The following is a 26,656-nucleotide window of genomic DNA, read 5'->3' on the forward strand; positions in this document are numbered from 1 at the left end:
ATCGTACACGTTCATCTCACAATTTGCTTTTGATTCAACCTTGTTTGAACGGAGTAAAGCATTTTTAGGCATTGGATATTCAATGCAAGCTTTAAGCATAGGCATAGAGGCTAAATGCTATTATTATTATTTTTATTTATCTAAATTGCGGTACTTAATTATTGGTGATCATTTTAGAAATATAAGCTAATATCTCTAAAAAAACGTTAAAAAAATGTCGAATTAAAAAACAAAAAACACCATCAGACACCTGCAGCCTGAGTGAGTGAAAGAGGTTTAAAAACTGTGTTTATACATATACAAACACTGGACTGCGAGTAAACTAGTGCAGTCAGTCTGTGTCTGGCTGTTGGTGGTGTGATGAGGCGCTTTATCCTAAACCTTCCTTTTTGGCGCTAACAGCCCTGCGTTCATTTGCTGCCTAATTGGACCGCATGAGATGAGACCAATATCAGGCGTCCGCTCACAGCCTGCAGCCAGAGCGCACAGGGAGGGGAGGACGGTCTCTCTCTCTCTCTCTCTCTCTCTCTCTCTCTCTCTCTCTCTCTCTCTCTCCCTCTCTCTCATCCAGCGTCTCTCCCTTAATCCCATTTGCCATTGTACATGCCCAATCGCCTATACTTTCCGCATTTAACTTGGATGACACTTTTATTTCATCATTAGCATCAGACGCCAGACTGACTGACACGGTGGACACAGTTTGCGTTTTTGACGAGAGAGCCCGGAATGAGACATCTCCATGCTTATTATACATGTTTTATTTGTATTTTTTCTTTTTTTTGTCTCCGTTTAAACCTTTTATTTGATTCTTTGACGCGTGTTTTGACGCGCTCTCCGGGTGCTAGTCACACCGAGTCTACGCGTTAAATCACCGAGAAGAGTAAAACAGGAACTCCTCGCAGCCAGGATATCGACTGTCTGTATAAGTCAGCTTCGCTTTTTTTTTTTCTCCCCCCCCCTCTTTTAATTCCTGCTTCCGTGGTCCTCTGCGTTCAGACCACAAACACAGCGATGCCAGAGACAACGCAAGAGACGTGCGCTTCGGCCAAGGACTCTCCTTTCTTCATTAAGAACCTGCTGAACTGTGATAGCAAGCCGTCCAAACCCAGACCCGTGCTGGCCGCAGCCCGGGCGGCCCTGGAGGGAGGGTTTTCCCTTTCCCAGATCGGGGACTTCAGCTTTCCGCGCTTTGACCTGCCCGCACAGAGGTTCAGTCTACCGGCTCACTACCTGGAGCGCAGCTCGGCGTGGTGGTATCCCTACGCCCTGAGCTCCTCCGCCCACCTGCACAGAGCCGAAGGTAAGGCTGGCAGACCGACACCAGCACTGTTTATCACACTAACATGCGCACACACACTCACTGTTTACGCAAGCAATTTATTTTTAACTTTTAGTCTTTAGTCTTTAGTCTATTCTTTATTATTATTATTATTATTTTTTTTTTTTTTTTTTATTTTTTTTTAAATAACAATAACACAATTGGACCTTTCAGGGTCAGGTCTCCGTTTTGTGACAGATAATATTTTGTCTGATACCAAACACTTCCTCTTCATAAACGTACTCGATAAAAGAGGATTTGGTGCGTTTTTTTTTGTTTTTTTGTTTTGCTGATGGGACACAAGATGCCGTGTATCTTCTTTTACCACACCACAGAGTGGGTAACGATTTTGACGCCTTGTCCACGGAGGCCTATTTTGTTATGCCACGACCCGGGATAATAGATCAATAAAGTGACACGCTGTGCATAAAATGAAGCAGACATCGTCAAATCATCGGATGAGGGTGACGATGCGCAGCGTGCTTTTGATTTGTCTGTTGGCGCTCACTGTGCACGTCTTACCCCAGAGGCTTGGTCACTGACAGCCTGTTTTACCTGCCTGTTTCTGTGATTTATTCATGGGGGGGGGGGGTTTCATACAAGCTGACACGAATCGCATTCATGCAAGTGTTAAATAAGGAGAACTGAATTTGTTCCAATAAAACAAAAACAAAAAGGAAGGTCTGAATATTTCGAATTGTTTATTCCCTCAGTCTTTTAAAGTATTATTTTTTTATTTTTTTTAGGTATGGTATGTCATAATTTGAATATATTTGAACACGGTGTGTCAGCCATGTCTAACTATGAAAAGGCTTAATAGTTATGTCACAATCCACATGTTTTCTGGCTCTATTTATAACCAGGTTAGTTTCCCCAAAAGCCAGCAGGCTGTCCAACATCAACAGGCTGTGATGAAAAATCAGCCAAACGTACAGCACCGAGCCCCAGTGTTTAACCACCTCTCCCTGTGTCCCCATTCCAGTCATCGACAAACTGGTAGCCAGAGACTCTTCTCCCACCTCGGGCACGGACAGAGACTCGCCGGACCTGGTTCTCAAATCCGAGCCTGACGTCAAAGACGACGACGACGACGATGAACACAACAACAACAAAAGTGGCGACGAGATCATCCTGGAGGAGAGCGACGCGGAAGATCCCAAAAAAGACGACCTGGAGGAATGGAAGAAGAGGGACGACGACAAGAAGCCGTGCCGCAAGAAGAAGACGCGCACGGTGTTCTCCCGGAGCCAGGTGTTCCAGCTGGAGTCCACCTTCGACATGAAGCGGTACCTGAGCAGCTCGGAGCGGGCCGGCCTAGCGGCGTCCCTCCACCTGACGGAGACTCAGGTGAAGATCTGGTTCCAGAACAGGAGGAACAAGTGGAAAAGGCAGCTGGCCGCAGAGCTGGAGGCGGCCAACCTGAGCCACGCCGCCGCGCAGAGGATAGTCCGGGTGCCCATCCTCTACCACGAGAGCTCGGCCTCGGAGAGCGGAGGCGCCGGTGGCAGCGTGCCCGTGAGCCAGCCGCTGCTCACCTTCCCGCACCCGGGCGTCTACTACTCCCATCCCATAGTCACGTCCGTGCCGCTGCTCAGACCGGTTTGAAAAAGTCTTTGCGGCACAATTTGGTGTAGATTTTCCAAAAATCATCTGAAAAGTTAACAAAAAAAACAAAAAAAAACAAACAAAGACTTCATATTTTTGTACAACTGACTGAAAGAAAAAGAGAAATGAAAAAAACACACTGTCGGGCCTATACATGGACCAAATTTGGGCAAATATATTGTGTCATTTTTCCAAAAGGGTGCCGTTTACACGTGATCCCACAACTCTAATCTCATGTTTTATATTATTATAATTATTATTAATAATATTATTACAGGCCTATGTGATTATCACCTCAGGAGTCCACCTGCTTACACTGCTTGATGTGTGTCTGTTATTGTTTCCTCTAGTTTTTACACTACGACTGTTTCTGCACAGGCCAACTCCACAGCATTTTGTTTTCACCTTGTTTACATACATTGTCGGCCTAAAAGGCGCGGGCCTGCTTATCATGTGACAAAATAATTTGATCTTATTTACATTTACAGAATTCCTCACACAATGATGTGCAATACACTTAAGGTGTGCTGTGAATGAATACACCCACTAAACGGAAAACATGTTTTGTCATCGGTGGAATATTCAAAATGGGGCTTTGTTGTAATTTCCTTTTTTTTTTTTTTTTTTTTTTTTTTTTTTTTGGCTTTTTAAAGAGCTTGACGGGGGACAATCAAAACACTGTCAACTGTAAAATACCCATGTTGCTTTATGTTTAGTTTTAGTGAGTCTCACTCTTGTTTCCTCTGAATGGACACAAGCACAAGTGTGAGTTCCCAATGTCTCTTAATCGACTGTGTGTTTTTGAACAGGAGTGGCAACAAAAAAAAAATCAACTACACTGATGTAAAGAAAATATGTAAATGTATATATTTAATGAGGCACTGGGAGAAGAGCTGCCACTTCTCCTTTGTACAGTAAAACAACGTTTTGATATTGTATTGCTGAACCATGTTGTGAAATAAATGGAAAATATTCCTTACATTTTAGGTAAAGTTTCTATGACGTCTGTAGGTCTGGAGAGTCTCAACAATGACCAGAGGATATTAAATGGAGCCATTTTAGGTTATAATCGACATATATTTAATTTATTGTCACTAGAACATAATAATGTTTAAAACCAAGAGATATAAAAAAAATATTAAAAGTTTATGAAATTATTTTCTTTTCTGATAATAGATACACGTCGATCCCTCCATACACACATACACACGTAGCTAGTGCAGGTTAAGGATTTTGTAATGTTTTTGGTGTTATGCACTCTAAAACGTTACTTTACAGAAAAATGGCTTGGTCAGTTAGATGCGTTATTGCAACCATCTTGCAAAAATGATGGGTAATGTATTGAGAAGAGGACACCTCTCTGAGAGTGAGCTGCTGTCTTTTAACTTTTTTTTCACTCTCTCGTGGCCTTGTTTGTGTGCGCTTATGTGTGTGTGTGTGTGTGTGTGTGTGTGTGTGTGTGTGTGTGTGTGTGTGTGTGTGTGTGTGTGTGTGTGAGAGAGAGTGTATGTATTGTATGTTAAGTATGAGATGGAAGGGTGTCAGATCTACGGATCAAAGATCTTGAGCTCACTATTGTGGTGTCGAAACTGTTTAATTTTATTAGTTAATTAATTCTTATATTACACTTGTTGTTTTTTTTAGCAAATTTCTTTTTAATTTCTGGACGTTTACATTTTTTGAAACAACTTTATGAGGAAACGTCTCTCTTTACAAGGATCACATGTGATGCTACTATAATAATTATATCTAATTGGAGAGGCAGGTATGCAAATTGTCTTTAGGATATAAATAAAAACATTTATATATATATGTATATATATTTATATTTATATATATAAATAAAAAAGAGACATAAATGATTAAACTGCTACTTTGTAACACTTGCGAGGACTGGTGTCACTGGACACTTGATGCAACTATCTCAAGGAAGACATCATGCCTTTGTATGTAAGTAAATTAAATAATGCATTTAAATGTATAACAAGCTACTGGTATACTAATAACAGTAACGTGTATGTTTTCATGCATACTTAACCTACCTATTTGTTCTTGAATAAGGAAGCACAACCTCTGAGTGAATGTTGAGGGTTGGTTCAACGTGATTTTTCGTGATCTGAGAAAATCAATGGAAATGAATAAAAGTGCACTAAAATACGATAGGCTGCCCCATTCCATTATGATGGTATTGCTTTTTAACCTTTAGAGAAGATCCCATTTCATATTTTGACAGGATCAATGTTAGACATAATTTCACAGTTATTACACATATCACCATTATTTTATGTAGTATTTTTCTTAAAATCTATTTGACATTTTTTTTTAACTTTTTTAAAAACTGGATGTATTATGCTTAATTTACAGTGCAACGATGCAGATCCAAGAGAAGGAAGATATGAAGGGAGTGAACACTTCTCCCTTGAGCTGGGAACACTAAATAGCAATGATATAATAATCAATACCAATAATAAATAATCACCAGGATGGAATGTTTAATTGAAATAAAGTTTTTTTTTTTTGTTTTTTTTACATGTATTTATCATTTTAAATCTGAGTAGAATCCACCTCCACACTGAAACCAGGTGAGTCCAGGTGGACACTCAACAAAAGAGTTTCATCCTCTTGTGCGCAGGTATACAAATTGTTGACCGCGACATAGTTAGAGGACAGTTTTAATATGCCTGCATAAATAGATCTCATTACAGACTACACCACTTGAAATTGCCACACATTGAGGAAATATTACCATAAACAAAAAAAGTATTCAAAGTTAACATATTATAAGGCACGTGTATTTCTCAGAACAACCTTTGCCTCAAAGGTCATTTTCTTGTTCTCATCGGTAGGCTTATACAGTTATTGGAAATGAATCAGTCAGCTATAAACTGATATGATGATGACCTCATCAAGAGACAAAGGGTTCATTCAAATATCGTCAGATCACCCAAAGTATTGACGTATACCTTACAGCGCACACTCAACACGGCCCCATTACTGCAAATGAATAGATTGCTCTGGCATTATTCCTCTGGCACATATCGATCCCTAAACGTCTGCATCATATCGCGTCAAATAAGAGCAACGCGCTGCTTCTGCTCAGCGTATGACCTTGATTTGCGCGCATAAATTGAAAAAATTACCACTCGATAATTTCCATTTGTGCGACATCTGCATGTAAAGGAGCAAAGGGAGCGGGGCCAAAATCAGATAAAGTACATTTGCAGCAGCGGGGGCAAACGGACGTGACCGGGAACTTCGCTCAGTGTATGACATTAAAATGGAGAGCTTGAATGGGTGATTTCAAAGCCCTATCGCAGGTTTTAGTGCCAGTTTGGAAACACACAAGTGGCCCGACCACCTTGCGTAACGCTGGAGTCTTCTGTGGCCACTGGCTCGCATGTGTGCGCTGGACTATTAAAGGTAGTTGTGGTGGGATTTAATGGCTGCATGCACAGATTAAAGCATTTATTTAGGGGGACAGAAATTGGCTGTGTCGTGGCAGAAGCCTTCAGAGCCGTTTCTGGCAGTGGTTCGTGAAGGGTTGGCACATGGGACAGAAGCGGATCTGTGATATTTAATTCGAAGCATTTAATTTTGAATATGTAAAGTTAATCCTCACCAATAAAGTTTAAATCATATCAAACAACAGACTTCCTCCTTGATGTCTCCCTCCGGTAAAAATTGGGCCAAAAGTTAATGAGCGAATAAAAAAAAAAAGTTGACCTCAAACGCACCTCTGACTTTGGTCCCGTGCGTCGATGCCTCCGCGTGAGATACAAACTGGTGGATTTCCTCAATCGGAGGCCAAACGGAAGTGTCAAAGCTTGTGTGTGTTTTTTTTTTTTTTTTTTTCGAACAACTCTTTTTGACACTTCTTGAAGAGGAAACCTTGTTTTAAAACCCATCCCATTTGCTTTGCTGATTGAATGCGAGCATCAGATTTTCATCAAAGTTCTATTAAGTGAAACATAGGTTGCGGGGCACCGTCTGATTGGAACAGTTTAAATTTTAATTGTGTTTTTAATTTGACATATAGTTGCTGTGAAGAATGACACTGAAACGCCGAGGGGCGGTCGATTTTCTTAATTTCTCCCCGAGGAATTGATGAGTCTATCAGGGCAGTAGATTGGAAAGCCATTAAAACTCAATGGTTAGGTTGTTAATTGGAACTTGATGGATAGGAGCCCGTGGATAGGCTGTACTGATCCAATCTTCCTGACTTTGTGTTTTCCAATAAATTACCCAGTTCATTTCCACACTCAGATTACATAAATTGTACACCTCCAGGGCTCTGGCGCTCTGCTTACGTTTACATCTCTCTCTCTCTCTCTCTCTCTCACTCTCTCTCTCTCACACCCTCTCTCACACACACACACACACACACACACACACACACACACACACACACACACACACACACACACACACACACACACACACACACAAGCAAACGTGTTCGTACGGACATGCGCAAACGCCTCCTGAAAAAAGAGCAGGCCTCGCTTTCCTGAATGAAAATCGAAACGTAATCAACGTTTATACTTAGAAAATGTATTGATATCATTTTCTCTGGTAATTTCCTTATTCTAGAGTTGGACACGCCATATATCATAATACACACGTGTAAAGGGTCTTTGTTTAATATTTATCGAAGCTTGATTCCCAGATCAAAGCGCCTCATAACTTCATCTGTCTCTCTCAGACCTTTCTCTCCTGCTAAAGATCTTGTTCTGTTATCGCAGGGAGGGCGGCCATACACCACCTATCATTGTGATGGAGCACGGACTTAGGCCTCGCTCCTTGCTGTTTGAAGCCCTGATGTAACGCAGAAACAGGAGTACAGGATGAACATCTCCATACTAACACACTTGCTCGGCCCTGTAACCTGCAAAACGCCAACTCTGACGTCCAAAAAAAACCAAAAAAAACACCCCAAAACAGCGTGTAAATCACTGTGCAGCACAATAGCAGCCTGTTATGTCCACTCTGTCTGTGATGAACTAATCACACTTTGCAAAAGTCGTCTGGAAGTGCTGAAGGCGGCTCCACTGACAAAGGTCTTTGTTTGAAAAGAGCGGCATATAAAATAAACCCATTTAACTGTCATTGCAGATTTCACGCCTTATGTGTAACCACCATAAATCCAGCATCCGCCCTGACTGCCCTCATATATCCCCCCCCCCCCCCCCCCCCTTCAGTAAAGCCTCCCCTGCGAAAGCGTTTTGTTAAGATCGTTTAGCAGCTGCTGGCCCCGCTGCCAGTTGACGATATTTACGCGTGGATCCAGATGCTTCTGTCTGATGATGATGATGATGATGATGATGATGATGACGGCAGGATCTGCTGTGAACAACATCACCACCATCACCACCACCATCACCATCATCACCACCACCACCACCATCATCAGCGTCCATAGTCTTCGTCGTCGTCGTCTTCTCAATATTTTTTCCCCAGCTCGCGTTTTTACACCGCACGCCGGTTGTGTGGCTACCGGGGAGGCGCTGACATGATGATTAAAGCTGACCATTAGTAATGTGTCTGGGGCTCCCTTACAAAGCAGTAAAATAGGGATAATGTGCCCGAACCGCCAGATCAAGCCCCGCAGCTGTCCCGCAGCCAGACACAACCAGAGAGAGAGAGAGAGAGAGAGAGAGAGAGAGACACACACACACACACACACACACACACACACACACACACACACACACACACACACACACACAGTAGACACACAGACAGTCACACAAATAGAACATGGTGGTGGTGGTGGCGGTGGTGTTGGGAAGCTCCCCCCACCCCCCTCCTCTCCTCCTCTCACACCACACACACACACACACACACACACACACACACACACACACACACACACACACACACACACACACACACACACACACGCGTGCGCGCACTCAGCCCCCACCACCTCCAATCAATTAGTCAATCAATTAGCCGGCCTCTACTCCACGCGCGGTCATCACGAGGCAGATTAGCTCAGTAATGATCAAATTAATTCTTAATCGCTGATAATGGACGCGGAATGAGTTTATTATTTTCAGGAAAAATGAGTTGGGTCTTTGTATTAGTTAAGTCTGCATGTGTGCTACCGTCACCCCGGCCAATTTAGCAGGCAGAGGATAATACAAAATAAATAAAAAAAAGCTCTTGCATGAGGTCATCTTCAGTTGAATGGGACGTTTCCTGTTTGTACAAGTTGCAGTACCAGATAAAATAAATTAAAAAAAACCCATCAATCTGTGTTTATAAATGAGGCCTGTTTAAGACAGACCACACAGAGATAAAAAAAAGAAGAATTTAAAAATTATATTTTCACAAATATGAATTTATGGCAAATTAATGCAAAAATGTTTTTATATACTTTTTAAATTCATAACCAAGTTTTAAGTTCCAACCCTATTTTAAATCAATATTGACTCGTGAAAACACATAACGCATTGGGGGTTTTTACTTAAAACTGTGTGCAGCTGAATGTAGAAATGAGCACTGCTGGTCGCCTCCGACTCTCTCGCTCTCCTCATCCAGTCTCAAAACCCTGACAGGAGTTTGAAATTTCCGGGCTTGTGTTGTCGGCTGCCATTGGCCCAGGAGGAGCTTACCTACATGCAAATGAAGCAACGCAACCTTGCTGCCTCTGATCCAGAGCGTGAGGAGGAGGACCAGGAATACACTCACGTTCCCCGAGCTCCAGAAAAAACACCTCCAACTCCTTCAATGTTAAAACTCAACAATTAAACCGGCTAGGGGGGGTGAGAGAAGAAAAAAAACAAAAAAAAAAAAAAACACAGAAGAAGACAAAAGCCGCTTTCGTATTTTTTTTAGGCACCAATCGTGCCGACACCAATAACGGACTACAAGGGGGGGGGACAGACAGATTCAGGCGATACTTCATACTGGTATGAAGCGAGAATGAGCAGCGCAGAAGACAGCGGGAGCAAGTGCTCGTCGGGCCCGATCTCCAGCTTCACCATCCAGTCTATTTTGGGCACGCCGTCCGATGCGCCGCGCTCCGTGAACAAGGAGCTCTCGAAGGGGCCGCCGCCGCCGCCGCGGAGGCGCTCACTGTCCGTGTCCTCCGAGGAGGAGTGCAGCGGCGGGGAGGACTCGGCGGACTGCTTCTGCTCTGACACGGGTCACCGAGAGCCATGCACCCAGCTCCAAGCCCATAACTTCTGCATAGGTGAGGAACTATTTTATTATTATTATTATCATCGTTATTACTATTATTATTATTTAAAAAAAAAAGAGGAATAAAATATATCCAAGTGGTAGGAAAAAAAAAATATTGGACATGTTTAGGGTTATTGTACTATTTGTTCACTATATCAAATGGTATGACAGTAGGCCTTTACTAGTGCCTGCTTTATATTTATTTATTTTTTAAATGAGCAGGCCTGCTGTTTTCTGTTTTTGTTTGCACTTCAGCTCACATTTCATTAGCCCGTGTCTGTGACTGCCACCCCGGTGCGGCTCATCCACTCCCACTTGTTCGCTGCAGCGGAAGAGTGGAAAGGTCGAATAATTAGCCCTTCTGTCTTTCCTCTCATTCCAAATTTAATTGAGCCTGCTAATTGACGAAACATGTTTCTAAAATGGCTGCACTACACGTCGTCAATTGAGCGTTAAATAGAGCGGGGTTTGTATTAATAGCGTGCTGTACACCGAGCGTACTCAAGCTGGATTGTTTATTTAAAAAAAAAAAAAAAAAAAAAAAAAAAAAAAAGAAAAGTCACCGGCTTTTCAGCAGTCTATTTAGTCAAAAAAAAAGTCAGAGTTCACACTTTACGAACTCTCAAAACTGAGTAGCTATGTGGGAAAAAAATAAATTATGGAATATTTTTTTTCTCTCCCCCTTTAGCGCGCGTGCGTGTGTGCGTGTGCGTGTGTGTTTGTTTTTATGATATTCACCATCACCATATCTCCTGCTCTCGCTCAGGGCCCGGTAAAGGACTGCTCTCTGGGAAAGACGGGCTCCCGCGGCGGCCGCACCTGCCGCAGCCTCTGCTGCAGGATTACAAGGAGGAGCAGGAGAGGCCGTGCCGTCAGATGTCGCCTCTGTCGGAGGAGAGGCACGCGGACGGCGCGGACAAGCAGGGCAACAACTCGTCCAAGAAGAAGACGCGCACGGTTTTCTCCCGGAGCCAGGTGTACCAGCTGGAGTCCACCTTCGACATGAAGCGGTACCTGAGCAGCTCGGAGCGGGCCTGCTTAGCCTCCAGCCTGCAGCTGACGGAGACTCAGGTCAAGACGTGGTTTCAGAACCGGAGGAACAAATGGAAACGGCAGCTCTCAGCTGAACTGGAGGCGGCCAACATGGCCCACGCCTCCGCGCAGACACTCGTAGGGATGCCGCTGGTTTTCAGGGATAATTCCTTGCTGCGTGTTCCGGTTCCCCGGTCCATCGCCTTCCCGACGCCCCTCTATTACCCGGGGAGCAACCTGCCAGCGTTACCTTTATACAACCTGTATAACAAGATTGAGTACTGATTGACTCTGCTGTATGTTCACCCCACTGCAGTCCACGTAAAGACGCATTACAAAAAAACAATACAACATTCTTATAAGTGTCTCCACATTAACCCCCCCCTGTATATTAATTGTATCACTTTATTTGTTGAGGGAAAATTGTTATTATGCAGCAACCGTACGTCTCACATGAAAGCAACCAACCTTAATTGTATAAAATACACCATGTGTATAATTAATTACAATCATTTCTGTACTTTTTCTTTTCTTTTTTTTTTCCTCCTTGAACTGATGAAATAATGGAGTTTAACATTCATATCCAATTCAAGAAATATGGATTCCACAAAACATGCTTTTACAGTGTTTATATTCATAATTGGTTTCTCACATATATTGCAAAGCAGCAGAGCCATTTTATTTAACCTGACAGGAAAACATTATTATTCCATTTAAGGAAAAATATCATTGTTTCTATTGTAATTTAGACCTTCAATAATAACCTTCTCGTTCAATAAATTTTCTATTTCAGTGAAAGTTGGGCTTGCTTGGTTTTATTTTATGTACTGTTTTTGTGTTCTTATTTAATTCAACTTAACTATTGACAGAGTTATATTTTAACACTTAAAGCAGTTGTTAACAAGAATTGTGTTACATTCTTCTTAGCTGTGTGGACAGTTCTTGTCATCACAAGCCGTGTTATTGTAATAACCAGTGTGAGAATTCTATGTTTGCAGCTCCTGATATAATCAGAAATTAAAGAAGAATTTTTGTTGTAGCGCTGCAGAAATTCTCAGCTTGAGGGTTTTGTAAGATGTGCTTTAAACTAAGAACACCTTAGCCATGAATGAAGCAAGTGAAAAAAACCTGGGAGACACTGGCGTTAATTAACATATATGACATAACTGTGTATACAACATTGCTGTTGGCTCACTAATCTCCCCTTAAACCTCCTACTATTACATCAAATGTTACATTTTGAACTTCTTGACAGTTGCATTTTAATTGCAGCTTGTGTGTGTGAAATGCAATGCATTCATCTTCTTCTGCAAGGCTCACACTGTAAATTTTAAATATAGCCCCAAACCATACAAAATATCAAACTGCGTCTAGAATTGCAGGTGATGATGCAAATAATTTAAAGCCATACTATAAACAATGCAAGCAACAACAACAGTCTGCTCTAAATTCAAAAAGCTCGATGACATGAGCAAGCTGCCTTGTAAAGGTAATGCATAGAGAGAGAAATGTGGTGAGGAGATGCACACCATCACGGGCCAATGATGCCTCTGGGACAGATCCTCTCTTATTTGAAGTCTGGCCCCCTTTGTGGCTCTTTAGCATTAGGCCTTAAGAGGGGAAACATAATAAAGAGGCATATTGTCAAAGTTAATCGAAGCTGTCCACTTTTTCTCCATCTGCACAGTGAATTGAACACCACATGCAGTATGTCTGGTTAATGCAGAAGCTAGTTTTCATTTTCAAGGGGTCCAGCTCATATTGTTAAAGTTCAATTTACTGTCTTATAACAATTCAACACATGCAAATACTAAGCACACGCCTGAAGAGAATCACTCACACTTACTCACAGCCAAGAACACAAATGCCCCGTGGTTGATGGTTAGCAATATAACTGTGTCATTTGACAGCTTTTCTTGGGAGTCACATCATGTACAAGGGACCCCCACCCACACCACCACCACCACCACCACCCAGCCAACCCCTTCGACGCATCCCACCGATCTCTCACTGTGTGCTAATGGCTACATTAGCTAGCAGAATCATGACTAGCCAGGCTCTGCTGCCCTGCAGATTATGCCTGACCCAATTTCTGCAACAGCCGCCCTGTGTTTCTGGGAAAATGGATAGCGTTAGACAACAGCAGTGATTTATGGGTAACTCCAGCACCAGCGAAGAGGTGAGGCGCAGGGGGATGAATTTGTGACAGATAGGAGAGGGAGAGAAAAGAGAGATAGAGAGAGGAATGGGGGGACCGTAACGCTTATGAAAAGGAGCAATAGCTTTGGTTGAATGAAGCTGTTTATTAGTTTCCAAGTGGTCATTATGTCATCAGGTGTGACGGCAACGCGCCACTCTTTTGGATGGATGTTTGCACCCCACTGACTTGTGGGAAAATCTGCATGACCTGTCACCTGAGGTTGTTTGATTTACAAGACAGTGAGAGAGAGATGTGTGGAGATGCGGTGACGAGCAAAGGAGAGAATAGGTGAAAGAGAGGAACGGGTGGGGGCAGAGGAGGGGGTTCAATGTAACTATGTATCACTGCAATGGCAGGTGTGAATTACAAATTTTAATAGTAGGGCAATGAAAATGATTTGAAGTGGTTTAAACTGCAAAGAGACAGCGACTGGCATGGTGATGAAGATTTGTTGAGATGATGTGTTGTGCCTTAGGATTCATCAAACCTGCCTGCTAAGGTGAAAAGCAAGTGTAATTCACTCTGCGGTATAATTTATGATGGGAGTAATGGAAACTGTGGGCTACACACAGCGCGGAGAGGGAGAGGCAAAGACAGAGAGCACCGGGCAAATTGATTCTCTCTTTTAGAGCATATTTACAGGATCATAATGAATTATACTAAAAACCTCCGGATATCATCTTTTACATCTTGAGATAAAAGGATGTAGATCAAAACTAACTTAATAGAGACCCCATTAAATTTAAACAGTTGCAAAAACATTACTTTACTTTTTTATTTATAATGTTCTCTTCTAATATTTGAAGAACCCCTCTCCCCCCCCCTTCATTTATTTCGATGAAGGCTTTTCAACTACCTAACATATTTACAGCCATTTGATTTAAAGAGGGTGTGTGTCTTCGTATTAGAGTGGAAGGTTATGAAGTATAACACCACGAGCAGATGCAGAGCCTCGGGTCTGCCTCAAGACAAGAGTTTTAAAAGCGATCGCAATGCATTAAGCCAGACAACTCTCAAGACCTGTTTGCTCCCTAAATGAATTTGAGGGGAGCGTAACAAGGTTTTTGAGGCAGGCCCTGTCATCCGTTGGCTTTAACCAGCTTCTGTATTTATGGGTTAATGGTTAAAAAGGAGGGCTTGGACCAGAAGTGATTTTTCATGATTCTGTTTTATATCAACTGGAAATGAAGGAGCTGAAGGGAAATTGTGTTTGTCCCCCCTCCTCAGCCCCTAACCCCTTCTCCTTAACAGGAGAGGCATATGCTGCTGAACCCGGTGACATATGGATAAAGTGTACTAAGTCAAATGTGGTAAAATGTTAGATTGGAAATTATTTGGTTACTTAAACAGGCATAAAACATTTGGTCATACCAAGCTTGTAACAAAAATAGGTTTTAACTTTGTCATATGCCATTTTATTCTTAAAATCAATTTGCTTGAACTCGTGGCATATTTTGAGATATTCAGAACTCAAGGTCAAACACAATTTGAACTCTCCAAGAACAATGTTTAACCGAAAATCTGCATTAGGGCTTTAATGGCAAAATTTGGCCTCATTGTTAAATTACCGACCATTTCTTGAACTGCTTGTTTTGAAGGGCCATTCCAATATGCATCAAACTATTACAGGCTACAGTACGTGGGGAGAACTCGGCTATTACGCCAGAGATAAGTCCATTAGCATTACCTTTCACGCAATAATGGATGTGAGATACAATTCTCTGCTCTCCATTTTGTATTTGTAAGGATAATAGGGGAATTATCTTGAAGTCCTTATGCTACACACTCAAGAGTGAGACCACACTGAGGACAGAGAGCTCTGCAACAGTTGTTTTCACATCCTCCCCTCCCTCCCTCCCTCAGCCCCCCCTCTGCTTCAAGACCCTCTCAGAGAGAGAGCCAGGGAAGATAAAGCATGTCATTATTCTATTAAAGACCTACAATTTTTGTAATGGGACTTGCAGCGGTCGGCAGAAGTGCAGGCAGCTTCTTCAATATCCTGGACATTATTTGCTCGTTTAGTTAAATGATGTTTCTAATTCCCTCATAATTACTTGTAATGAGGCTGTCTCCCTCGTTTTGATGCGGCAACATCTTAATACAGCCTGGCATTCTTTTTTAGGGATAATTACCTCTCATGAGGCCGGGCAGCAAGGCTGGGGTTTGTTGTGCGCTGCACACGTGGCAAATTGGCTTGTTTCCTGCCATCTTGTCTTCCTGCAAATTGGTAAATTAAGTTTCTCGGCTGGAGCATTAGAACTGTTAAGTTTGCTTTCTCGGCTCCTTCAAATTATTGGCTTCACTGAGAGAGAGATGGCTGTATATTCTGTGTTTTGTCCGATTAACTTTGTAGATTGTTTATTTACAGAGTATACAGCAAATGTTATTGGAGCTGAATGTTGGAGCAATAAGAAAAAAAAAGGTCAAAAGAGCTGTTTCAAATATTTATATGTATTCCAGATCACAGAGCAACAAAAACATATTCATAAATGACTCCTCGATCCTAAAATACAATTTCTTATTTATAATATGGTTCATTTCAAGAATAACATTTTTAAATGAGAGAATGCAAACTCAAATCCTGTTTTCGAAAGAACTGAACGCTTTAATCCTACAGTAAATTAGGTCCATTTATTGTAGCGCTAGCAGACAACAATAGTGCAATAAAATACACCTGCAATTCCACTGTGTCAACAAAGTCAGTGTAGCAGTTCCATCATTTTCTTTCAGGAGGGAGACTAGCATGTCGTTTTTGTAATCTTAGGGATAATCAACAAATAACTACTTAATTTTTAGAAGTTAAAATTGGAAGATTTCAAAATACAGACATAATATGTACTCAATCTCAGGATGGATTTCCCCTTTCCTGTTTCCCTTCTAGCAGCAGAGCTGTCTGGGTTGTTCCTGAAATGATCCAGCTGCCGTAGTCAAACCGCAGCCGTCGCAGGGTTGGCTGAGGGTTTTTTATTTCTAAGTGCTGATGTGTCGCAGACAGTTTGGCTCTACAAGGGCCTGTTATACGCCGATTAAAGAGAGGGAAAGAGTGCTCCCGCAGGGCCGCCTTGTACATTTACCCTGACCACAAAAAGGTCTAACGTTTACGCCCCGGTGCTGACATGACCTTCAAACAAGGTCCCTCTGCTGCCTGGGTGGATACTGGAACTGTCTGGAGGAGACCTGCAGGGAAACTAACAGACAGACAGGAAGAAATCATATCTTTTATATCAGGAATTACCTGTCTGCCATATCCTGGGTAGTTAGAAGATATGGCCTTTATTGGGAAGTACAGGAAGGGATAGTTATTTTTCACACTTATATGACAAAATGTGATTATGATTTTCCAAAAGCTTTGTCAGTTTCACTGAATGTTGGAACATGATATAAGAAGTATATTCTCTCCATTAAAACCACCAACATTGAACAAACTGACAAAAACAAAGGGCCACTAAATAATTCAAGAATTCCAAATCATCCGTCATCTATTGGTGGGAGAGAAACATATCACTTGCTTTTGTTTTTATTAGTGAGAGCACAGACAGATGATCACAAGTGATCCCCTTGTCTTTGCTGGGCCGGTGATCTGTTTGTTATGAGATTCGATATTGAGTTCTCCTTAATATGAAGAGTTGGGATCTCTTTGTAACGACCAAGTGGTCTCTTTCAGCTGCAGGGGTCCGGTGTATAGAGAGATGATCTGTCACTTCAGTCTGAGACTGACTGCTGACCACATAGCCTGCAGCGCAGCGGCAGGGAGCACAATGAAAGCAGCACACTATCACCTGACAGCTAATTAGGGATCACTCCCCTGGAAGGGAATACATTCTCTTTGAGGGAATGAGAGAAAGAAAGCAAGAGGTCGCTGAAATCCGTGTGATGTGTCTGTCAAAGCCACAAGCCACCTGTGCTTTCTAAAAGTGATTTTTTTGATAAGTTCGGTCATCGTTGTAGTAAATTGTAATTAGTGGTAAAAATCAAACAACCTGACATTGGCTCAAATATAAAGTCTCCCCCCACAGGAGTAGAATAAGAACCTCATATCTCAATATACATGCAGTCCATTTAATTTCACCAGTCCAGCAACACAGATTGTCCCCAACTGTGTATGCCAATGTGCCCATATGTGTGCGCAATGTGTGTGTGCGTGTGCATATAAATGCCCATCCAGCAGTGTGAGTCTATGGTTTATACTGGAGACCAGGGATTTCTTTGAGAACACATTTGTAACCATTAGTTGAGTGTAGAATTTCATGTGCAGAGTGCATCCTCTGGACTGGTGTCAGAGTTTCTTCGAGGCTCTGTGGCAGACTCTCTTGGAGGGACAGTGCTGAGAGGAGGAGGAGGAGGAGGAGGAGGAGGAGGAGGAGGAGGATGGAGGAGGTGGTGGTGGTTGAGGAGGAGGAGGAGGAGGAGTGCACTGGAGCCTCTGCGTCCCACCAACAATGCATCAGGCAGGCAGAGTGTAACCTGAGCATCCCCTCTGGCCCTGGTGTGGCCTGCCACAGCGCACTCCCTCTCGGCCCCCTTTGCACCCCCAAGATGCTTTTAAAGGGATTTGGCCAGCGAGAAAACAGCTCTTCAAAAGAATTGTCGTCACATTAGAAAGTAATTAGCCGGGCCTGAGGCCAAGGATTCCCTGACCTGACTAATTCTGCACCCATAAACAATCCGTCTAGGTGCTGGGCGGCTGGTGAGGCACGTTCTCGGTGTCCTGGGGAGGAGGTTTCCTGGCAGAGGAGATTCCCATGGTCCTGCAGGTGAACAAACCCTACAGAGGTCATCGGGAAAGGTTACTGGGTAATCCATCTGAGTAACGGTCTGCAGGTAGATTCGAAGGTGTCATACAATACAGGTACAGGTAACTGTTGAACTAAGCTATAGTTGAGCTGTGAAGTAACGGAACGGGACAAATTATAAATCCTGTTGCAGATTGACAGTTACCAAATACATCACACTACTGTGCGATGATGAATCACATTGAAAATGTCTAGCATCGTTGAAAATACTGATTGTCTCCAACAGTTGTAGATACTCTGATGGTATAAAAATAAACCAACTTCCAGATGTTTGTGATCTAGGAGTCTAACAAAGATGCAGAGCGTCACAGCGCTTTTGCAGATCAATGCAGAAAAATAATTTCAGCACTTGGCCACCTGTTCTTCCAAGCCTGCAGGGGCCACTGGCCACAACCTCTCCTCTCACTATTAGACAAACTAATCTGATTGGGAAAAGGATGGAGGTGGGGAGGGGCAGAAACTTACAAACCACATGCTGCAGGGTGGGACACGACACCGCCAGTCCTCTCCTTCAATGTCTCTGATGGTTAAAGAGCTACTATGGCCTTCAGCATTATCAGGCTAACACACATTGGGAGGTTATGTGAAAGAGACAAAGAGAAAAACCTGGGACGTCCTGAGTGGTGATATTGTAGACATTTTCTGTCTGTTTTCATCTGAGATAGCACTTACAACTCGTAAGGGCTCTGCCATATGAACCATGTGACATCTTCAGCACGGCGTATGAATCTATCTTGTGTGGGAAAAAGACTCCCTTTAAAGCCGTCATACTGATGTGGTAAGACATTGGAGAGTAGGAAGGGAAAAACATACACTTGTTAAACCAGCAGGACCCAGAAAAGGCACTGAGCAATTGGCCAATTAGGAAGTGGTCCATCATGTCAAACTCATTTGCAAAAGGGAAGGCTTAACCCTTAGGGTTCAAAGGTCGGGATCAAAGGGTGTCCCCTATGGGACCGCACAGAGATCCTTGAAGAAACGCTGATCCCAAGCTTTTGTAAAGGAATCTTCTAATTACAATAAATCTCCACTGCAAGGTAAAGACAGGAGTGCTTGGTACAGTGGCCATATGATAGCTCCTGCCCGAGGGCCTGCAGGTAGCCTATAGATGTCTGGATAGAAGACTGATAGGAGATAGTGGTTGCCACTAGGGTAGTGGCCTCTCATTCGCCCAGGTCAGAACCTCAGAGAGGGATCACAGCATTGGCGGCTCAGGCTGACCAGCACCTCTGAGCCTTTATTGCCTCTGGTGTGTAACCGGGTCTTTGACCTTGCCCACAGATTAGTATCAGTATCAGTATTAGTACTGGATTAACTTCTTCTATTCTTAGCCCTCTTTCTTTTATTGTCTTGTTTCCTCACATAAGACGTGTCACGGTTGGATTCCTCTGAATGGAGCATGCTCTTTCAATTGAGATGTTAGCCTGCTACTATGAACTTTTATGATTGATTTAAATTGCACTCGGATCTCTTTTTTTTTTTTGTTATAGTTCATCTGGTAATATTTCAAAGAGATATGTGCAATGTGGTCACACAATATTAGTGGTGGGTGATGTTTTTGAAATTTCAGCTAACCAAACGTTTAAAGTTGTGTTCCTGACAATCTCATCTGTACAATAATAATTGCTGAATGTCAAATTGTTTAATTACACCTGAAATCCTAAACATTTACATATATTGTACCTTTGAGAGTGCACACCGCTAGCACTTTGTACCTAAACCGCTTTGAATGGCTGCAGCTTAAAAGGACACCAATAAACATTCAGTATTCAACCTGACACTGATGCCTTAGCTTAAAAATGGAACATTTCCGCTGATTTGGATAAGAGAGTTCATTTAACAGTATACAGTTCGACTGTTAAATGAACTCTCACTCTGCACACTTTGGTAATGCGCATGAAGGGACGACATGATAGCTACAGGGAAATCAACGGCTGTTTCCTCAACCGTGTTTTCCCTCTACATATTGAATCTCGCTTGCAGAACAACCTTCTTTGTTCCCGCTCCGAGCTAAGCTGTATGACACTCTCTGTGCTTCTCAGCGGGCTCTACTGTCAGCTTAAGGGGGAGGAGAGAGGAAAAGGAGGGGAGACTAGTAGTTTGTTCTTCCTGCAATTAGCATTCACGGTTAGCTAAGCAGAACTAATGCAGCGAATCTTTGAGTCTCACGTTACCTGTCCTCCACTGCCAGAGTACCTGCAGGCCAGATTAAACTGTAGCGAGATGACAAACCGCCTATGTATCCGTTACAAGCCTTTTATTATTAGCAGTGTTATTGGTAATTCCCTTTGAATGGCCACGACAAAAACTATGCATTGGCGGAGGGGGACTTCAAAAAAACAGGATACCGCATGGGTGTGGGCAATGTGCTAGTGATACTGTAATGAAAACAAACTAAGTTGAGAATTACGCCTCCATCGGTGTGGCATTGTTTGGCAGCACTGAGGGAAGGCATAACTCCCAGCGGCACATTTTGATCTGACCTGTTTTAAGTGACGGGCTTCCCAAGACAACAGTTAGCGCTGTCACATGTCAACACAAGAGGCATCTGCCCTCAAGCATCACTCTCTTATTGACTTCATTCATATTTCATGGAGTAACAGCTTTTTTTTATTTTTTATTCAACCAATAAAAGGTCGACTCCGTTTTAAATCAAACTTTTGTGTCTGGCAGGGTTATCTCCCGTATGTTCCTAAACATCTAGGTCAACACTGAATGATCTCATGCCTCCCTTTTCAGCTGGGGTCGGATCAGGATATGGGCTCACCGTGTCACCATTATGGGATGTGGATGAAACTACAATGATCTCATGAGTCTTTAGTGACACAACAACGTGGCCACTTAGCAGACCTTGTCACGCAGTTCCAAGAAAACATTGCAATGTGATTTTCAGCTCCAGGATTTAGAGTTTTTGTTTGCGATTCTTTGTTTGGAGTTACATATACAAATGAATAATTGGAATACTAATTACGAATAGATGAGTTAAACAAAATAGTACTGCAGCTTTATTTTGAGTTGTAAAAACAGTGGACAATCAATGTTCCAGGCCAATTTCATTTCATATTTTCCTGTTAATTTGCTGTGTTTATACTCGAGCTAATCATTATCAGTTCTCTGAAGTGTTGTCTTATCAGTTACAAACAGGTACAAGCAGCGCAAGTGCTTCCAATTGATCCACTAAAGACTCCCACCGTGATGAGGCCACTGTCTAGTCACACAGAGCCCAAGGAAGACACTGCTCCAAATCAATAAGTCTTCTCGTGACACTGGCTCTACTAAGGTCTACACTTCTAGTAGCTCAACACTGTGAATGGGAGAAGCAGTGTAAGAAATCATTGAAAGATAATACAATACAATACATCTGCATTGATGAATTTAATCGCACAAGTTTTTTTCAAGAGATTTGAAACCTACTGTAACTGCTGCGAGTATAATTTGAGTACATTTGAAAACTGGCTTCATCCTGACCTATTGGAAATGATCAGATATGTTGATTTTCCCTCTGTGGCATGAAACAATTAGTGTTTCTTTTACACTATTTCAGACATATGTCTGCTGCTTGGCTGATCCATGCTGCAATGCAATTCTCCCTTCTAGTAAGGGACCAAAATGTGCTTTAAAAAAAGCCAATAGTGGTTGCAATCAATGCTCTGTAATTTCTGGAAAAGGTTGAGGCATATTCTACCAAATGGTTAGAGGCACTTTCATTAAATTAATGTTGTATGTCTGTGTTTAACGTAGCTGGTTTCAGCAGAAAATTGATAATGTTGCCGGACAGCCATGCTCAGTAAACCGAAGCTATTTGCAGGTGAATTACAGGGGAATCACAGGGCAGTGTGTGGATTAAAAAAAATTAAAAAATCTTTTATCTTTTATTGACTAGTTGTCACAGTTTGAATTTGGCTTAGTTTAAATAAAGCCAAACTGAATTGTCTTAACTAAACAGAATTTTTTGACAAGTAATAGACAGAAGTATTTCATGAATATATTTCAGCGTTGAAACAAGACAAAGGTAAAAGTCCAAGTGTTTCCATCTCTCACTCTAAAAATGTCTGTTTGTATCACCCTGCCTCATTGCTGAACCACAGCTACTTGCCTCTACTTGATGTCCAATCTAAATAAAAAAGATTGTAATATAATAAAGGACCCATAGTCCCTACTTATACTGTACTTATTGAGAGGAACATTGAGATTTATATAACTCCTCTCAATGGGAGAGAAAAAGAGAAAAGGAGAGAAAGAGAGTTTCTCTATGATTGCGAGGGGGGTTTGAGGTTACTGACTAATTTCCCAGTCGTTACCTGCCGACAGCAGCACATCCGGTCTCCTCAGTGTTTTTCAAACGGGAACAGTACAATCTGTTATACTGTAGTGATCATCAGCTCTTCCTCGACCAATGATTACCAGTAATTACCTGTTTTTCTCTCCATCCATCCATTCCTCCTCCTCCCCCCCCCTCTCTCTCTCTCTCTCTCTTCCCCTTTCTCCCTTGAGCTATTACCCTAACTGGCTGTTGTGGAGCAAAGAGGAGGTGTGTAGAGAACAAGGCAGGCTTTTATGGACTCCCCACCAGCGCCACTCCACACCGCTCCATTTTGAAATTATCGGGTCCCCTTGCTTTTGAAGTCTCTGTAAGCGTACCCTCCTATTTACGAGATGGCTATGTACTTAAAGGTCACAGATTGATCAAGAGGTCCTAAAGATGGCCTTTTCCCTGAAAGCACCGCAATACTGTGGCTTCTACAGGCCACATCTGTGGGAGACAGAGGGAAAATAAAATGCATCACTCCCCCAAAGTCAGGCATATTCAGACTTTAATGCACAATTCCATTTACCCTGGAAAATGCCACAATTGAGTATGGAATTCACAATGAGCACAGCAATTTATCAGTGCTTTTTTGTCCATTTCTCATGGCTCAGGCTTAAGCATATTTTACTTTGTGATTACCCACAGGTCATTTTATAAATGTGTCAGACTCTAACTTTGGTTCAACATGAGACCCTCACTACATTGTTTTGTCCATTTTAAAAAACACATTTGACACATACACACAAAACAGCAGCAGCAATATTTTGAAACAACCGGTCGGCAGAATACTGAAGCCCATCAGCTATCAGTTCAGTGATTAAAGAGATGGATGACTGGAGGTGATTATAAAAGCCCAATGACAGTATGCTTATACACTCATTTGTGCATATTACTGCATTTAAAAAAAAGATCTCATTGATTTTTTTCTTCAAAAATTACGGCGGGTCTTTTGATAGCATGATATTCTAAATTGTGTATTTTGTTCTTTTAACAAGATGCTTGTTTTGACCAAAAATATATATTTTTTTGTTTCATGACATAATAACTTTATCGTAAGTACAAGTAACGTTTGTCACATCAAATCAAAGCCTGTTTGTGTGTGTGTGTGCTCTCTAATCTGTATTTATTCTAGTATTGAGGTTATATTTAGTTAGTCATCGCTTCCAGCGCCGCGCGAGTGGCTGCCTTTTACAGCAGCTCCTGCTCACCTCTGAGCTTGTGTGTTTTTTGTTACTTTTGTTACTTTTCTTTTTACTTATTTAGTTACTTTAACTGTAGTGCACTATGGCAGCAAGACATTCTTTTTTATTTTGTAAATTTCCCCGCTGCAGTACTAATAAAGGATTATCTTATCTTATCTTATTTGTATTTCTATTATTATATTTGACTCATCAGAGAATAATGTGTGATTACATTGAATAAATTGATAGAACACTTTTTTGTGTTTTAGTGTTGACACAGCCTTCAATTTGTTTTACAATATTATTTCTATAGTTAGACCATGAGGGTTTCCTGATCACATATCACTCTATTCTAATAATCGAATAATTGATGGTGTACTATAATCCAGGAAGAGGACTTGTATTGTTGCCGCCTTTCTGTCCCTCAAATAATACTACCTCTTTCTACTGTACAGCTTCATACATTCAACTTTTCTTAGATAATACAATCTACTGAACTCAACAACAGAAACTCACTTTTTCTCATCACAAGCATGAAATAAAACCTTATCATTTATATGAATGTGCTATTGTAGATTTTGCCAATATAGGCTACAGAGTCTTTAGATTTTACTGGACAATGTTCACATGAAAAATCAAATATTTGAAAGCATTTTTCAAAACATACCACTGTATTAGGTATTTCTTATTATATCAAAATTAACTAAATGTTGTTAAATTATATTGCGAGGATAACATTTTATAGTTATAATGACAATTCTTTTTTTACAAAAAGTGGGTGATATGACGAAACGTGGCTGTATATCATTTCATTCCAACAAGGTTTTAAATATGAAGTACATACTGATGGACTAAGAGAAAGACCCTTGATTCAGTTGGGTGTTTGTTTAACTAATGTAATCCCCTGAATCAAAGTGTTTGTCTCAGACTCACTCGCTCAAAACACCAATGTGTCGGCACCAAACAAAGCTGTACAAAAGCATGCACCAGCTTCATTCATCTAACTAAACTCACTCTGTTATTATTACTGATAGTCGGTGCCTTCATCCTGTTTTATTTATTAGCCAACTGGGGATGAATGGGAGACGGCCAGGTGATGTATGCGTTGCCAATTTGAACCTGTGTTTTTAAATATGCACACTGTGAACACCCGGCTGGGCAACTTTGCAGCAGCACGGAGTTTGAAATGTTATTGATTGCATCACTCGCCAATAATACGAAGCATGTCACATCTGACAACAATATAAGACCAGGGATCAGAGCGCCTAGGACTAATGAAACTGTTTTGAGGTGGGGGAGAAGAGAGATGGATGTTGTTTTCTACAACATTAACCTTGCAAATGGCTGCCAGAGAGCAGCGATGCCTCACGCCACACACATGCACACACAAAACCCCTCGCTGTCAACTCTGGCAACTTCCTGATGGTTGACATTAACACCAAGCTAAAAATCTCAAACCATTAAAAATACCTGTACTCGAAGCCGGGAACTAAGATGAAGTAATATATTTCCAAGTAAATGAAAATCTTATTAGCATCACAACAGCGCTCGTGGCAAAATACTGGGTGATTTGAAAAGTGTCCCCTCCTGTCTGCTAGTGGGGATGACAGATGAGGTGAGGACGATGTAAAGGGATTGGTGTGGAGCAGGGGTGGGGTTGGGGTGCTGGGAGCGAGAGTTAAATCTCTCCAAAATGAGTAATCTTACATAATAATATCCTCATGTGTCTTGATAAGAGCAAACCCTGAACAAGCTGACAGCATCCGTCAGTATGGTCTATGAAAACTCACTAACAACGTTATGGATCCTGAAGGCAGCTATTGCCCCGGCAAATATGCTCTGTGAACCTCTAATTTGGCAGCTATATCTTCTTTAACGACGCCATTACCAGTGGCTATCACCATAACCGCATCCACAGCAACAATCCTCACAAAACCCATAATGTGTAACCATGTTAAGATGGCTCCCGCGGACCCATGTTGGAGCGCTGGTTTGCTGTTACACACATGAATAGGCTACCAACCCACACAACCACAGGCGTTAAATGCTCTCTACTGACAACATTAGCTGTCTGGTATTGTTTTAACTGGGAGGTAATTAACTCACTTGGTCCATAGGTGGGATGGTGAGCCAGTCTGCAAGGTGTTTATAGGTCCCAAGAGTCATGATGGGGGTGAGAGGGCACGACAGAGCCCATCTATCCAAACCCAACAAAGGCTCAGACTCATATCAATTATTGATAAAAGAGATTGTATTTAAAAAATACTACCGTCACCCATAACTACAGATAGACTTTCGCCCATGTATTCTCCATATTTGTTTGAGAGTACGTGTTTGAATGTGCACGACTGTGTAGGTGTGTGTTAATCAGACAAGCTGAATGTGCTCCCTTTTTATTTCCTAACACACCGTGTAAAAAAAGGCGCCGCGGATCAGTAAATGGCTCCCTTTGCTAATCATCTCTGCTGTAGCAAGGGAAAAAAAGGGAGAGATAAATGTTTGAGTGGAGAGGTTGAGGGCGTCTCTTTCAGACCTGCCCTTACTGTCTGTGAATAAAAGCCTGAAAAGGAACCACAACGACAGGCTAGAAGTGAGTCCAACTGGGCTTTGAAAAACGCTGCCTCTTCTCTGGGCCTTGGTGCTAATGCATCTGACTCAAAGGCTTTAAGCCGGCAAGAGGGAGGGAGAGAGAGAGAGAGAGAAAGAGAGAGGGAGAGGCGGGAAGAAAGAAAAAGAAAGAGAAAAAGGGTAGAGAGACAGAGAACTGGTGCTACAGAGGACAAAGAGCTCCAAGGTGTGCACTCGGTATTCAGTAATTGGTAAAAGAAGCTTCATTTCTTACAGTGATTTCCTGTCTTTTTACCGTCTCTGACAATCCTGATGCTTTTAATAGGGGTATGAGTAGGGGCTATTCTGTGCGCCCACGGCCCCCTCCTCCCCCAACTCCCCTCAAAACACCAACCTGTCTGGCTGCTCAGCCTGACCACCCCTCCCGTTTTCTTCTCCCCACACAAAATGAAAAAAAAAATT

General features: G+C 42.1%; 2 protein-coding genes across 2 annotated transcripts; both read left to right on the top strand.

Annotated features, from left to right (window-relative positions):
- Positions 1 to 1,011: 1,011 nt before the first annotated feature.
- On the top strand, positions 1,012 to 2,923 carry hmx3a (H6 family homeobox 3a). The gene is made up of 2 exons (XM_054600667.1): positions 1,012 to 1,300; positions 2,301 to 2,923. The coding sequence occupies exons 1-2, from the start codon at positions 1,012 to 1,014 to the stop codon at positions 2,921 to 2,923; spliced, it is 912 nt and encodes a 303-aa protein (XP_054456642.1).
- A 6,927-nt stretch (positions 2,924 to 9,850) lies between these two features.
- Positions 9,851 to 11,428, top strand: hmx2 (H6 family homeobox 2). The gene is made up of 2 exons (XM_054600701.1): positions 9,851 to 10,121; positions 10,878 to 11,428. The coding sequence occupies exons 1-2, from the start codon at positions 9,851 to 9,853 to the stop codon at positions 11,426 to 11,428; spliced, it is 822 nt and encodes a 273-aa protein (XP_054456676.1).
- The last annotated feature ends 15,228 nt before the right edge of the window (positions 11,429 to 26,656 follow it).

The sequence above is a fragment of the Anoplopoma fimbria genome, chromosome 6 (assembly GCF_027596085.1).
Source record: "Anoplopoma fimbria isolate UVic2021 breed Golden Eagle Sablefish chromosome 6, Afim_UVic_2022, whole genome shotgun sequence".
NCBI lineage: Eukaryota > Metazoa > Chordata > Actinopteri > Perciformes > Anoplopomatidae > Anoplopoma > Anoplopoma fimbria.